This window comes from Oryzias melastigma, linkage group LG7 (assembly GCF_002922805.2).
Source record: "Oryzias melastigma strain HK-1 linkage group LG7, ASM292280v2, whole genome shotgun sequence".
In the NCBI taxonomy this organism is placed as follows: Eukaryota; Metazoa; Chordata; class Actinopteri; order Beloniformes; family Adrianichthyidae; genus Oryzias; species Oryzias melastigma.
Window position 1 is genome coordinate 15,688,823 of NC_050518.1, and position 14,141 is coordinate 15,702,963.

Sequence of the window (14,141 nt, forward strand, 5' to 3'; positions counted from 1 at the left end):
AGAAATGTTAATAGTTTGAAAACTAAAGGACCTAACTCCTGAGAAACTTTTTTTATGGTATCTCTTTATTTTTAAACTCATCAAATATAAAAAAACACAGTTTTAAGACCAGAGATATGTTGCATATTTTTTAAATCTATTTTTTAAAATCAAAATAAGTTCTTTAGAAATTATAATTTAAAAAAACAGTTTATTTAAAATTGGTCATTCAGTCAACTTTAAACCAGATAAGCATAACAAGCAAAAAGTATCACCTGATGCTAAAAAAAATGCTGTTTTGACATTTTAGTACATAAAAAATCACATGAGTGGAAAAAGAAAAAGACAAAAAGATCTGTGACTGTTTTTCTTCTGAGATATTTCAGCCTTTTCTACTTTTATAGAATCTGGTCGTAGCATTTAGCCATGTAAAAAATATCTTTATGAATTTCTTTGTTCTGTTTAAATGCAATCTACAATAAGGCTTATATTAAATCAAATGAAGTTCTTTTCCTTTAACGAGCTTTGCTTAGAAAATGGTTTAATGAGACAAAAATGAAAGCATTATATTTTTGCCATTGAGTTACTATTTTAGGAAAAGATTTACGTTTGAATTATTGTTTCATTTTCTGGTCTAATGCTTATTTAAAAAAGTTCCACACAATGAACTGAGCAGCAGGTTCAGGGACGAGCTGCAGTCATTGTAGATGGAAATGTGATATAATGTGTTGGGAAATAGTCGCCTAAAGAACAACTATATCATTTTCATGTTTTGTCATCCTGATTGAATAAATAATAAAGGTTTTTCTTTGCTAATACATAATCATTAAATTTCAATTTGCATTTAATATTCATTTACAAAGTCAATCTTCCCAGATAATATCTGATATATTTTTCTGCTTTTGTCTTCCAGTTTATGTCAATAGTGCTTTGCTGCATCATGTCTCAATAAGAAGATGTTTCCCTTTAAGAGAAAAGGCCTTAAAAAGACACAGTAGCGGTCTGTGTGGCTCCGCCTCCCCGGGTGCCTGCAGGGGGCGTGAGCTCATGGTACCCAATGAAGGGAGGGTAGTAAGGAGGGGGGGTTTACTCGTGCCTGTGCATGTGTAGTTATGCAAGGACATGGGCTTGTGTTTGCATGTGTGTGTGTGGTTACTTTAATCCTCTTGAGTGGTGTAATGCAGAGAGACTGACTCTCAGGAATGGATGAGGAGGCATAGACAGAAGCACCACCATCCTTTAATGTGTGTGGCGGATATACAGACATCGAGCATCTATAGCCTCCTGCAGACGCAGCTTATGGAGACCCTGTCTGACAGCTTTTGCAGCAGAGCTGTGATTGGTCCACGGCTGTGATCACAAGATGAAAGCTGCAGGGAGACATTGGAACAGGTGTTTGACCGTATGAATTTAGTCCTGAGTGACACAACGCCAAGTCACGCCACCACCACCGGTAACACTCGGGTGGAATGGTTTGATCCCTGAAACACACCTGAGCTCCACGCAGAGCTTGGCTTTTTTTTTTGTTTTTTTTGAGACTGTGCAGGTGTGAGCGGTGAAAGGCGGCCTCAGAGCGGAGGATGACACGGGCTCTTTGTGCGTCTGTGGCTAAGAGCTGCTCGTCAAAGGCGACTCTGTGCCGAGCAAATTCATTACGGCTAATTGAGTGGGTTTAAAGTCCTCACAACACACCCACAAGTTGATGTCACTTCAGAGGACATTACAATGACATATTAAATATAGATCTTAATCCACCCAGCCGACTCTCAGCCCCAACCTTAAAAAACATGAAACCGACAACCACTGAAAGTCTTTTGTTCTGGAAAGAAAGGCTGGTGCTCGGAGAGAGGCTGTGACACTCATAAGCGAGGATGGAGCTTTTATAGCAGCTTATGATCTAAAGCTGAATGTGGAGAGCGTGCATGAGTGTGGAGGAATGTGAGATCATTATGGCTGAGAAAGAAATGCATCAAAGATGTATCTGTTTCTCTGGCTCTCGTTCAGGTTGCAGGGAAGGAATTATTTATTTTTGAAGTTTTTTCTACATATTTTTAAAAAATAACATGAAAATTGCAACTGACGTATACTTATATAGCACCTCTACCTTCCTAGAAGACCTGAAGCACTTTACAATAAACAGTACCATTCACATACAGAAGACGGCCAAACTAACACTGGCAGCATCCATTAACCACCAGGAGTAACGTGGGGTTCGGTGTCTTGCCCAAGGGCACTCCAGCACATGGGTGGGCAGGGCGGGAACCAAACCTGGAATCTTCTAGTCCAGGAGTGACCAAATCCAAAATAGATCAAAATGGTATATCACTAGTATACCACAAGACAACTGAGTTGCTAGTTCACATTCGTGTTTGTATTGGTGATTTGTACCCAACAATTTAGAAAGTATATTCTGATAAAATGTTCTTTATATATACATTTGTACACAGCTAATATTTTGGGAAAAACACGTTTGGAGTTGTTCATTTTATTTTGAGCAAACTATTTGCATTTACCTGATACCTGTATTTTATTACTGGATTGGATAATGATGTCTGTGTAAAATGACAGTCTCAAAAAAGAAAAACAAACTTTATTGTACCGGTGCAGTCTAAACAAAGAGTATTTTTATGACTTTGTCACTTAAGCATTGTACATATAGTATCAAACTAAAGTAGTTTATATATTCTGTACAGTATAGTAAAGTATATATACTAATACACCATACCAGTACAATATATATTAATATATACACACTATAATATTGTATATACTACAAACAGTATGGTACATACTATATGTACTATAAACACACGTACAGTATATAATAGTATATATGAAATTTACTTTATATAGTATATATAAACTATGTACTAGTATACTTTACAAGTAAGGTACATAATATATACTAGTATACATAAGATATACAATATAGTATATATACTAGTATACTATACCAGTACAGTATATGCTAAAGTCAAGGTTTAGTAGCAATTGTGACTTTCTTGCAGCTATGCTATGCTATGCTATGCTATACTATACTATACTATACTATACTATACTATACTATACTGTGCTGTAGTGTACTAAACTGTTCTACAATGTACTGTTCTATATTAATGTTGAGTATATACTAGTATAATATAGTATAATTTTAGAGAGTATTGCCACAATAACAACGCTTCTATACTATATTAAACTATGCTACACTCTACTACACTACACTACTATGCTATACTATGCTATGGTATGCTATATGACACTGTACTATACTGTACTATAATATGCTGTGCTATATATATACTAGCATTATATAGTATAGTTTCAGAGCATTTCTACACTAACTAAGTTTCTATACTATATTAAACTATCCTATTCTATTCTCTACTCTACTCTACTCTACTCTACTTTACTCTACTCTACTCTACTCTACTCTACTCTACTCTACTCTACTATACTGTGCTGTAGTGTACTAAACTGTTCTACAATGTACTGTTCTATATTAATGTTGAGTATATACTAGTATAATATAGTATAATTTTAGAGAGTATTGCCACAATAACAAAGCTTCTATGCTATATTAAACTACACTACACTCTACTACACTACACTACTATGCTATACTATGCTATGATATACTGTATGACACTATACTATACTGTGCTGTACTATACTGTACTATAATATACTGTGCTATATATATATATATACTAGCATAATATAGTATAGTTTCAGAGCATTTCTACACTAAGTTTCTATACTATATTAAACTATCCTACTCTATACTATACTATACTATACTATACTATGCTATACTAAACTATACTATACTGTACCGTACTATACTATACTACACTATACTCTGTCACACACTAGCATAATATAGTAAAGTTTCAGAAAATATGGCTTCAATAACTATAAGTGTGTTTATTTTTCTTGAAAACATCCAACCCAGTCAACCCTTTTAACTACTTTCATGAAAACTATGAATGTTCTGCAACATTTAAGAGTATTTCCATCATCGGAACACCAAACCTGAGGGCTCAATTGATCTTATACATTTAACACTCCAAAAAAGATTTTCTTTACGAAGGTTTGGGATTTGAAATGTATTCTGAACCAAAATATTATTTTTCTTAACAAACTTTACAGTACTGAGATGTTGTGACATGCAGCATCTCAAACAAGGCATTTCTAAAGGAATCCCCTTAAAAAGCCCACAGAGCTTAAAAAAACAGTCAACATTCAGAGTCACTGTTTGATCTGTTTTCCCCTCATCTCTGCAGAGAGACAACTCTTCAGAACAGAGCTGATGAAAACACAGTTATTCACACAGCCTCTCATTTAGCAGAAAGATAAAAGTGATCCATTGAATGGCAACAAATCCCTTCAAGCAGCTCTCCTGCTCACTAATGTGTAAAAAGAACATTCATCAAAAGAGTTCAAGAGCCAGAACAATGCTCGTCAAATGACAGTAATCTTTTTAAAACCCTGTAAAAACCATAAAACTGCACTGCTGGATTTGATTCATCAAAGTAACACCAAAAGGGATGAGGACGAGGCGGCTCTTTACCTCCCAGAAGCTGTCCATGGTGTCGTCAGCACCTGCAGATTCATCGTAGGAGCCAGACATTGTCCTGGATGTGGCAGAATACCCTAATTGCTGAGCCTGTCCTCTGAAGCAGAGCGGGGTTCCTCATACACTGAAAGAGACAGGAGAGAGCCACAAGCGTGAGGCAGAAACATCTCAATCGAGGAGAAGAAGCAGCGCGGTTGACTGAGTCCAGCAGGTTTTTTTTTCTCTCAACGTGGGGGGGTTGGGTTCTATTTGAGACATTTTCGATATTGAGATAAAGATAAGTTCATCCGCCAAGCATACATATCCAGCCCCGTACCCTGAGGGGCATTCTGGGGCATCGTAGATTGGTGTGTCCTAGAAAAGTCTTGAGTGATCCTCACAGCGCTGACCCTGAATATGTCTAACAGTGAAAGCCCTTAAAACACGCCACAAACCGCGCAAACAGAACACAAGCCCACACTGCAAAAAAATAGTCAATCTAATGAAAAAGCAGAATATGTAAATCATAAGAAAACTGTTTTTTGTTCCTTAAGTTAGGCTACACTTTTTCCTGATTTTTTTCTTTTAGTTTGCTGTCTTTTGTTTATCTGGGGGTGGTCCCAACAAAATCCCAACTGGCGCCTTCCACCTCCTTTGACTGCTGCATAAAAGGTAATGTATGGTTTTACTGTCTGTCATCTTCTTTTGTTTTTATGCCATGATGTTATGTATGCTCCAAATAAAAAAAAATATATATATATATATATATATTTAAACTGAGCCTAAAAATATAAACAAAATTTTAAAAAATGATTTTTAAAAAGGGAACCTAATATATATGAAAATAAATATAAATAAATTGATTTTTGAAAAAGAAGCAAAAATAAAGAAATAAAGAAAACAGATATAATAAATTTTAAAAAATGATTTTAAAAAGGATCCTAAAAATAGAAATAAATAAAATAATGAGGGAAAAAAAACATCTCAAGAGGAAAATCACAAAAGTAGCACAATTATTAGTCCATACAGCAAATAATTTTTACTTAACAAATCTAGAAACAAGGAGTTCCACACAAACATTAAAAAAGGGAAGTATAAACTAAAAAAATCTGTTGAATATAATTAATTTAAGTTGAATGTTTTACAGTCCAATTATTGGTGTTTTTTTCTTCTAGTTCTAACCAAATGGTTTGTTTGGGTTTTTATTGTTTGTTTTTATGTACCTGCTTGTTGTTTATTTTGATTACATTGACAAAAAACAAGTGTTATTTGTGGAAATGATTCATTTTAGAACAAAAAGTGAACAAAATGAGAATATGATCTTAGTACAAATTGGCCCATCTTAATAAATTCTCATAAAATCTAAAACAAGCACTTATTCTTTCACTTTAGCATATACATATAAATAAATAAATGTAAATATTTTGGATATAAATGTAAATACATTTTTGTTTCCATAGAATGCCAATCTAACTTGTAATCATTTATTAAACTTTGAAATATTATCTATAAAATGGAACCAAAAATTATATTGCAATTCAAGTTTTTTTTTCATGTTCAATCAAGTTTTTCAAGGATTTTGACTAATTTTAATCATAATTTCCTTACAGATCTTTGCTCTTAGCTGACATAATTTTCAGAAAAGCTTGAAAAATGTAGAAGCAAAGATGAGTTAAGACATGCGGATCTGCCGGCTTGTGTGAACAGAGCTGACATGAAATCAGGAAACAAATCAAGACGGCCGCCCCTCTCTGTGTGTCCCGTCATTATTCGGCCTCATCAGCAGCTCCCAGCTGTCATCTGCGGCTCCTCCTGGAGTCGCTCACCGATCTCAGGACGTTTATTTGTATTTGCTTGACATGTGTTCAATATCCCGCCACCAAGGTGAAAGCAAAAGAGACTCCTCGCTGCTATATTGGTATTGAACTTGTTTGAAGCCTAATCCATTTCTGCTTTTATGACTAATGCCTTTTGCTTGACAAAGAGCTCTTCATTTCAGCGACACAGCCAGACGAATATCCTCCCAGCTCCACTCCTTTTCATATTTACAGTCTAATAGTTATTATTTAAGTTCTGCATATGTGCATAAAAATCAGATTTCTGTTGGATATTACTGTTTGCACTGCATGCACAGTAATATGGCTTCTGCGTTAGTGTACTTTATGGAGGTCAGTGTAGATGAAGGAGGACTTGGGGCCATTTTCAGATCCTACGTTGAGTCAGCAGTTTGCACATTCAGAAGTTACCACAAGTTTTCATGCCTCATGCTTCTAAATGTTCTCTGTAAAGCTGCAACACTGAAGCATCTCCAGATGAGATCATTCTGGGTTACAAAGGTGTTCTGATATAAAAATAAACGCCTGTGAAAATTGTTCAAGAATTGTCAGCGTTTCTATTAAACCTCGACTGATTTAGACAAGCTTTGCTTTATCAAGGTTACTATTTACAATCTCCAGCGCTTACAAAAAGCTTTGAATAGTTTTATTCATTCATAGTCATAAGAGCTGTCATAGGAGGCAGAAATCCTTAGTGAAATTTAATCCTCTAATGCAAAAATGCACTTCTGCTCCAAACTTAACTTAATTTAGCATCAACTTGAAAGCAAAAACAGCCTCCAAGAAAGGTTAATGCCTGCAGCTTCTGCTGTCAGAAATTAAAAGGGCACAGCTTGCACCTTTTTGGTTTGTGTGCATTTTTTACTGTTAATAATTGTTCAGACTGTCCAGGAAGTGGATTGAACTTTTGTTACCTTTTTATGCCTAAAACTTAACTCTCAATAATAAAACATTAAAAGCCAAAAATAACCAAAATGTAAACTCAGTGTTAAAGACAGTTTTAAAGGGGCCATACCATGAAAAATAAAGTTTTTGGGGCTTAAGTGTATTATATTGTTCATTTCTCCCAATAAACAAACCCAATCCGGTATTTTGATCCGTTCACGCTTTTCTGAGTAATCCTCTAAAAACCTGTGCTCTCAACATAAGCCCCTCCCACACCCACGAAAACGAGTGGGTCCTCACGTGCTGATGTCACAAGTTGAGAACCGCCCCCTCCAGGAAGAGTCTACTCCGCCCCCAGACTAACACAAACACTTTCTCCACAACTCTAACGGTAATCAGCCACCTGTCTGTGTTGTGAGCCAGTATAGCGACAACCGAGAAACGCTCATTGGATTTAGCATTCAAATTTTGGGCGGTGGCATTCACCAAAGAACGTTCTGGTGAGGAATCTGCACGACATGTTGGGATGGATCCTGAACATATCCATGAATGGTGCAAGCAGATGGGGGATATGGGGAAGACTGCAGAAGAAAGGAGCAGACTCTTTCCTGGTGGAGAAAGGGAGCAGACTATTTGCTGATTGAGAAAGGAAACAGACTATTTGTTGGTGGGGAAAGGGAACTGACTATTTGCTGGTTGAGAAAGAAAAACAGACTATTTGCTGGTGGAGAAAGGGAGCAGACTATTTCCTGGTGGAGAAAGGGAACTGACTATTTGCTGGTTGAGAAAGAAAAACAGACTATTTGCTGGTGGAGAAAGGGAACCGACTCTTTGCTGGTGGAGGAAGGAAACCGACTATTTGCTGGTGGAGAAAGGGAACCTACTATTTGCTGGTGGAGAAAGGGAGCAGACTATTTCCTGGTGGAGAAAGGAAACAGACTATTTGCTGGATGAGAAAGGAAACAGACTATTTGCTGGTGGAGAAAGGGAGCCGACTATTTGTTGGTGGAGGAAGGAAACTGACTATTTGCTGGTGGAGAAAGGGAACCTACTATTTGCTGGTGGAGAAAGGGAGCAGACTATTTCCTGGTGGAGAAAGGGAACCGACTATTTGCTGGTTGAGAAAGGAAACAGACTATTTGCTGGTGGAGAAAGGGAGCAGACTATTTCCTGGTGGAGAAAGGGAACCTACTATTTGCTGGTGGAGAAAGGGAGCAGACTATTTCCTGGTGGAGAAAGGGAACTGACTATTTGCTGGTTGAGAAAGGAAACAGACTATTTGCTGGTGGGGAAAGGGAACCGACTATTTGCTGGTGGAGAAAGGGAACCTACTATTTGCTGGTGGAGAAAGGGAACTGACTATTTGCTGGTTGAGAAAGGAAACAGACTATTTGCTGGTGGGGAAAGGGAACCGACTATTTGCTGGTGGAGGAAGGAAGCCGAGTATTTGCTGGTGGAGAAAGGGAGCCTACTATTTGCTGGTGGAGAAAGGGAGCAGACTTTTTCCTGGCGGAAAAACGGAGAAGATTATTTCCTTTTGGAGAAAGGGAACCAACTATTTGCTGGTGGAGAAAGGGAGAAGATTATTTCCTGGTGGAGAAAGGCAACCGACTATTTGCTGGTGGAGAAAGGCAACCGACTATTTGCTGGTGGAGAAAGGGAGAAGATTATTTCCTGGTGGAAAATCACGAGCGATGAATTAGAAGAATTGGTTTGAACATGGATTATTGAGCACAGACGGAAAGGTACACGTCTCCAGGAAAACAAATTGCATTAAAGCAAAAAGGATTTTTGATATGGAGAATGATGATGCTTCAAAGACAACAGAAAAGCTCATTGCCAGCTCATTGTCAGTTCAATGTTCAATAAATCCTGAAATGTTCATCTGGGGTTGTCTACATTTTTTACCAAATTTTATTGCAAAAAGAACCCATTAGTCATTGCCATTCTGTCTGTGCCAACTTTTGGGGACAAGCTTTGAGGTTACACAGTATGAGTATTAATATTTTTTTTTACTTTATGTTTTTTGTTGTGGGTGAAACGCTGATGAGGCCAGCTCTAGGATAAGATCATGAAATGGGTGGCACCTTGTAGGAGTGAAAGGCGGAGCCTCAAGGATCTAGTCGTTTTACTTCCGGGTATGAAAAGAGTTCTCAAAAATAACTCATATTTCATTTGTTTTTCAGTGTTCTAACTGTAATATATGATGATATATATGGTTTTAGTTTACTCTGAAAGACAAGAAAAGCATGGTATGACCCCTTTAAGATGGAGTGACAAAAACAACCAAACATCTTTGCAATGTTTTACAAAATAGTACAATTTTTTGGGACTATTTCAGTTAAACATCTTAAAGGAAATTTAGGAGGAAGCATGTCATCTTTTTCATCTTCCAACGTTGCTGTCAGTTGCTCTAATTATTTCGAATGGTCGACTTTATGATGCAAGCAGCTAGAAAGTTAAGCAGCTCTAAAGGAGCGTTTCCTAATCCCGGCCAACGGGACCGACCGCGTTACCTGTCCTTCAGCTAAGGCACCCAATGAGCTTCAGCATCTAAGACTACAATACCTATTAACATTAAAGCCTTTTAAGCTCTGGCAGAAAACCAGAGTCCAGGAATAAGCGTTGTTCAGCTAAAACTCACACATTTCTTGAGCGCAACTGAAAATGAAATCTTGAAAACTTGTCCGTGTCCAGGGGTGACAATTACAACACGAGTTGCCAGTTTAAAAACTGATCATACAGCAGATTTAATGCATTTAAAAGCAGTGCAATGACTCGTGTTTTTGACCAGCTCGTCAGGTTAGACTCAAACGAAAAGGAACGTCAATGAAAAACCACAGATTTGGTCATTTTTTGAGGGGAATGCTTTAAGTTATGAAGGTCAGTCCACCTTAGTGACCATGAACACACCTCTCTCAGCAAAAACAAACTACTCCCCTTAATTTTAAGAGGTTTATTGAAGCATAATAACAAGTTAGGCATGTAAACATCACCAAAAAACAGTTTGCTTTTAAAGATTTTGACATAAAAAAGCAGTTAATTCTTCATTTTTTAAATAAAAATCAATTAATATAGTTTGAAAATGTTGACAATTCCCTCATTGTCTCAACAGTTGCTGACAAAGCAGTCCTTTCTGCAAGCTTGAGTCTGTCAGCGCCGGTTGGAGGGGGAGCGGTCAAAGAAATAAGACAGAACTGCGTATGACAAACCACATTTTTTTTTAACATTTGCTGTTACTTTTTTTATTTTTATACATGCACTTACCAAAGTTGGCTCCATCATTGAAAAATGAAAGAAAATCCACAAATTTTTTGGAAGCTTTTGCCTCTTCAAGGATAGAAGAATCTACAGTCCAACTCTAAGGACTTTGACAGAAAAAAAGTTTTATTTTCCCAAAGTCTGTGGCCAAAGTGGACCCAGACTGAACAATATGTCTGACCAAAGCAGCGTGTCTCAGAGGCTGAGCGATAATCCTGCAGAGAGTCATCTGAATAGCTTTAGAGGGGGAGGGAGCTCACCAGAAAGACGAGTAAAGAAGCTGATAGGACGACTGGGGACAGAAAGACAAGGGAAAGTAATGCTGGTGTGAAATTCCACCTCCTCTCATTTTTTCTTTTTTTTTTTTTTTAATGCTGCAAATGCTCTGTTGGCATAAACAGCACCAATGCCTGCACTTTGCAGTCATTCAGAACAACTAAACATGAACAGAAGGGATTAAAAAAAAAAAAAAAAAGAAAGAAAGAGGCAAAGACAGCCAAGCTGCAAACGTTCAGTCAGGAGTCCGGCAGTCTTCAAAGCACTGAATGGGACCCACAACAACACATCATGTAAGCCTGTTAAGGTAAGAAGATTTCGCTGAGACGAACTAACTTTACTCCAGCACATAATTAAGCACGATGTGTTCACTCTGATGAAACACCAGCACTGCAAAAACCCAGGTACCGAGCAAAGCTGAGTCAGCAACATTTTTAGTTTTATAATTAACACCTTAAAGACATATGGACATCCTGTTTTTGGTGTTTTTGACATGTTCTTGTTGTATTTTTTTCTCCTGATGGAGATAAATTAAAGTGGAAATTGCTTTTCTGAGTATTTCTTTATTCAAAATGTTGTGACTAGATCCATGTACGTCTTCCTCGCCTTTTTCTTTCTATATTTGACACTTCCATTTTGCTTCAGGACAGATTAAATAGTGTCCAGTAGCACACATTTTTACTGGAAAACTGAATATTTCAATAGAAAAAAAAGAATTTTAGATCCATTTTATATTTTAGAAACATGGGCGTTTTTGATGCAAATATGGAATTATTTTTTTTAAAAAAGCATGTCGCCCTTTTATTATACTAAACATGAACATCAAATCCGTCCTGTAGTAAAAATCCACCTCTCTCCGAACAGATCACTTTATCTTCTCTCTTTTTTTTAAATGTATTTTTTTCCTTGACATTTTTGTTGCACCTCTAATGTACAGATTGGAGATGTAAGAAGCTGTCAGCTAGCAGGAGAGAGTACAAACAGATGGGTGACGGGAAGAGGGGCTGGGATTGCTCCACGCCAACGGTTCCGCCCACATCTCTGAGGCAAATTTCTATTGGTTATTTGTCCTAGATTTCTATAGATTATTTTTGTATCTATTTTAAAAGCTTTAATAATGATTATGCTGCGTTTTTTTTGGCCAAAAATAGAAAAAAACCTTTTGTTTTATACAGAGATGCAGTAATTTATTGAAGAGTTGTGGGCAGGACTGCTGGTAAGGAGTAAGCTTGCACTAATTTCCCATCATCCCTTTTGTTTACATTCTCTCCCACTAGCTTAAAGCCCCTAATGACCCTAATACAAAAATATTGAGCAATATTGGAGCTTTTCAGATGTACAGTTTTAAGCTAGATGCCAGACGAGGAAAACAAAGACTCACATGGATCTAGTCGTCTACAAGTGGATGCATTTTTTTTCGGTTCACAACAATTTGAATAAAGAAAATCAATTTTAAGCTTAATTTTCTATATATGTGTCCTCCATCATGAAAAAAATACTACAAGAACATGTTAAAAACACCATTTTCATTGGAGTGGGTCTTTAAAGGTTTGACATAAAAGAATAGAAATGGAGGGGAACAGTACAGTACGACTAAGATATATCGTGGGGCTGGCTTCTTCTGAGTGGATTAGAAGGAACCGCTGGGCCAGAACGGGAGCCCAGCACATCAGCACAGAGATGTGATTCATCTCACGGTGCAGCACAGAACAAACAGGCGGGTGGATGTTGCCAAGAGACAGCGCTGCCTTGTGCAGACTTCACACACACGTCACATCATGAAGCCCGGCATGTGGCCAACGCTTCGGACAAGAGCAAGAAGGCGGGTTTGCTGATGACCATCAAGTAAACTTGAAGTGTCTGCGTGTCCGGCGTAGTCAAGAAGGAACGGAGCTTAATGTAAATGTGGGCTGAAGGGAAAAAGGAGCTGCAGGAGCAGTGAAAGGGAGACACAATGCAGAACAATGCACTGGATTTAAAGGGGAACTAGTGTATTTAACCCCTGAAACTGGACCGTGTTACACTCTTTCAGCTGGAAATTGGAGAATCGTGGATGAAGTCACGTGTAAAACGAGTTTGTTAGTGTTGTAATGGTCTCACGAGAGAAGTTTTTCCACCTCTGGGACATTTATAAACACAATATGGTTAAGTAATGCTGATAAATCTGAACAGCTTTAGTGAAATTTGAGCCGAAATCTGAGACAGTCAAAAAGGTAATGCTATCAAAATGCCCTCATTCTTAAGAGGAGACATGTACTGTATTTTGATATGTTGTTATTGCTGTGGTGAGATGTAAATTTGGGTTAAAGGGTTGCATTTTTCTTAAACTTCAATCCATTCATCCACCCTCTAAGTTCTGCCTTTCCTGGAGTGCATTTTAGTAAAAAACTATTTTAGACTACAAATGGTTATTTTAAAAAATCTTTCCTCAAAAGAGTTTGGAAAATTCTTACCTGTGAGTGTATAAAGATGTTCATTTAGTCAGCAATGTATGTTTTCATCGACCGAGTGTTAGCATTAGCCGTCCTATGGGAAATTCCATTAAACGTTAGCATCAAGCTAGCTGAATTTAGCTTTATGTGCTATTATTGATCGATTCAATTTGATTAAACAATTTTGACTTTTATTAAACAATTTAATCAACCCAGCCCTACTAGTCGCCAGTCTGTTGCAGGGCCGCACCCTCACATCCAGGGCCAATTTAAAGTCACCAATTAACATGTTTTTAGGATGTGCGATGATGTGCAAACTCCACACAGAAAGTCCCAGTCGGGATTTGACCCAGGCCCTTCTCTCTGTTAGTTATATTAGAAAGTGAGTAAGGTTTAAAGGAACATATATGTATAGATTATAATCATACGAGCTGAAAAACAACACTTTAATGGCCCTTAAGACTTCTGAAGATGCACTTCCAGCAGCAGCCTCAAGAACTTTTAAGGAGCTAAATTACTATGTGTCGTCTTACATTCCCACTTAGGTTGATGGACAGTATATATTAGGTAAATGAAGTCAGAAGAAGTGTGCTGCTCCTCACTAAAGTGTTCTGCAGGAGCTGTGGTCAGAGGAGCCCACACAGACCGTTCAACCAGAAAGTGCACTTTAGCTGTGCGTGTGAATGCAGACCATTCCTACACCACCCTTAAGGCTCAGTGTGTTTCTGCTTGTGCCCTGAAATACATTTGATTCAGTTCTGAAATGTCTAAAGAAGAGAATGCCACAAATGTGTGGCACAGTTAAGTGAATTTTTAAAGACATTTTATCTAGATGTGGGATGCAGTAACAGGGAAAATGTTTTTTTTTTCATAACTGAATCAGTAAAAACAATTATTTCCACAAAAACTGAGCAAATA

The 14,141-nt window shown here is 37.5% G+C and overlaps 1 protein-coding gene across 3 annotated transcripts in view; it reads right to left on the reverse strand.

Annotated features, from left to right (window-relative positions):
• The window catches only part of LOC112158741 (protein kinase C and casein kinase substrate in neurons protein 1), a 41,400-nt gene that overhangs the window by 13,544 nt on the left and 13,715 nt on the right, over positions 1-14,141 (reverse strand). For 2 of the 3 annotated variants that reach the window (XM_024292236.2, XM_024292237.2), the window contains one exon: positions 4,550-4,679. In XM_024292236.2, coding sequence (XP_024148004.1) covers positions 4,550-4,609 — 60 coding nt within the window. In that variant the 5' untranslated portion in view covers positions 4,610-4,679. Of the gene's footprint in view, positions 1-4,549; positions 4,680-10,521; positions 11,085-14,141 lie in introns of those variants that run through there. The other variant, XM_024292238.2, reaches the window with a different exon arrangement.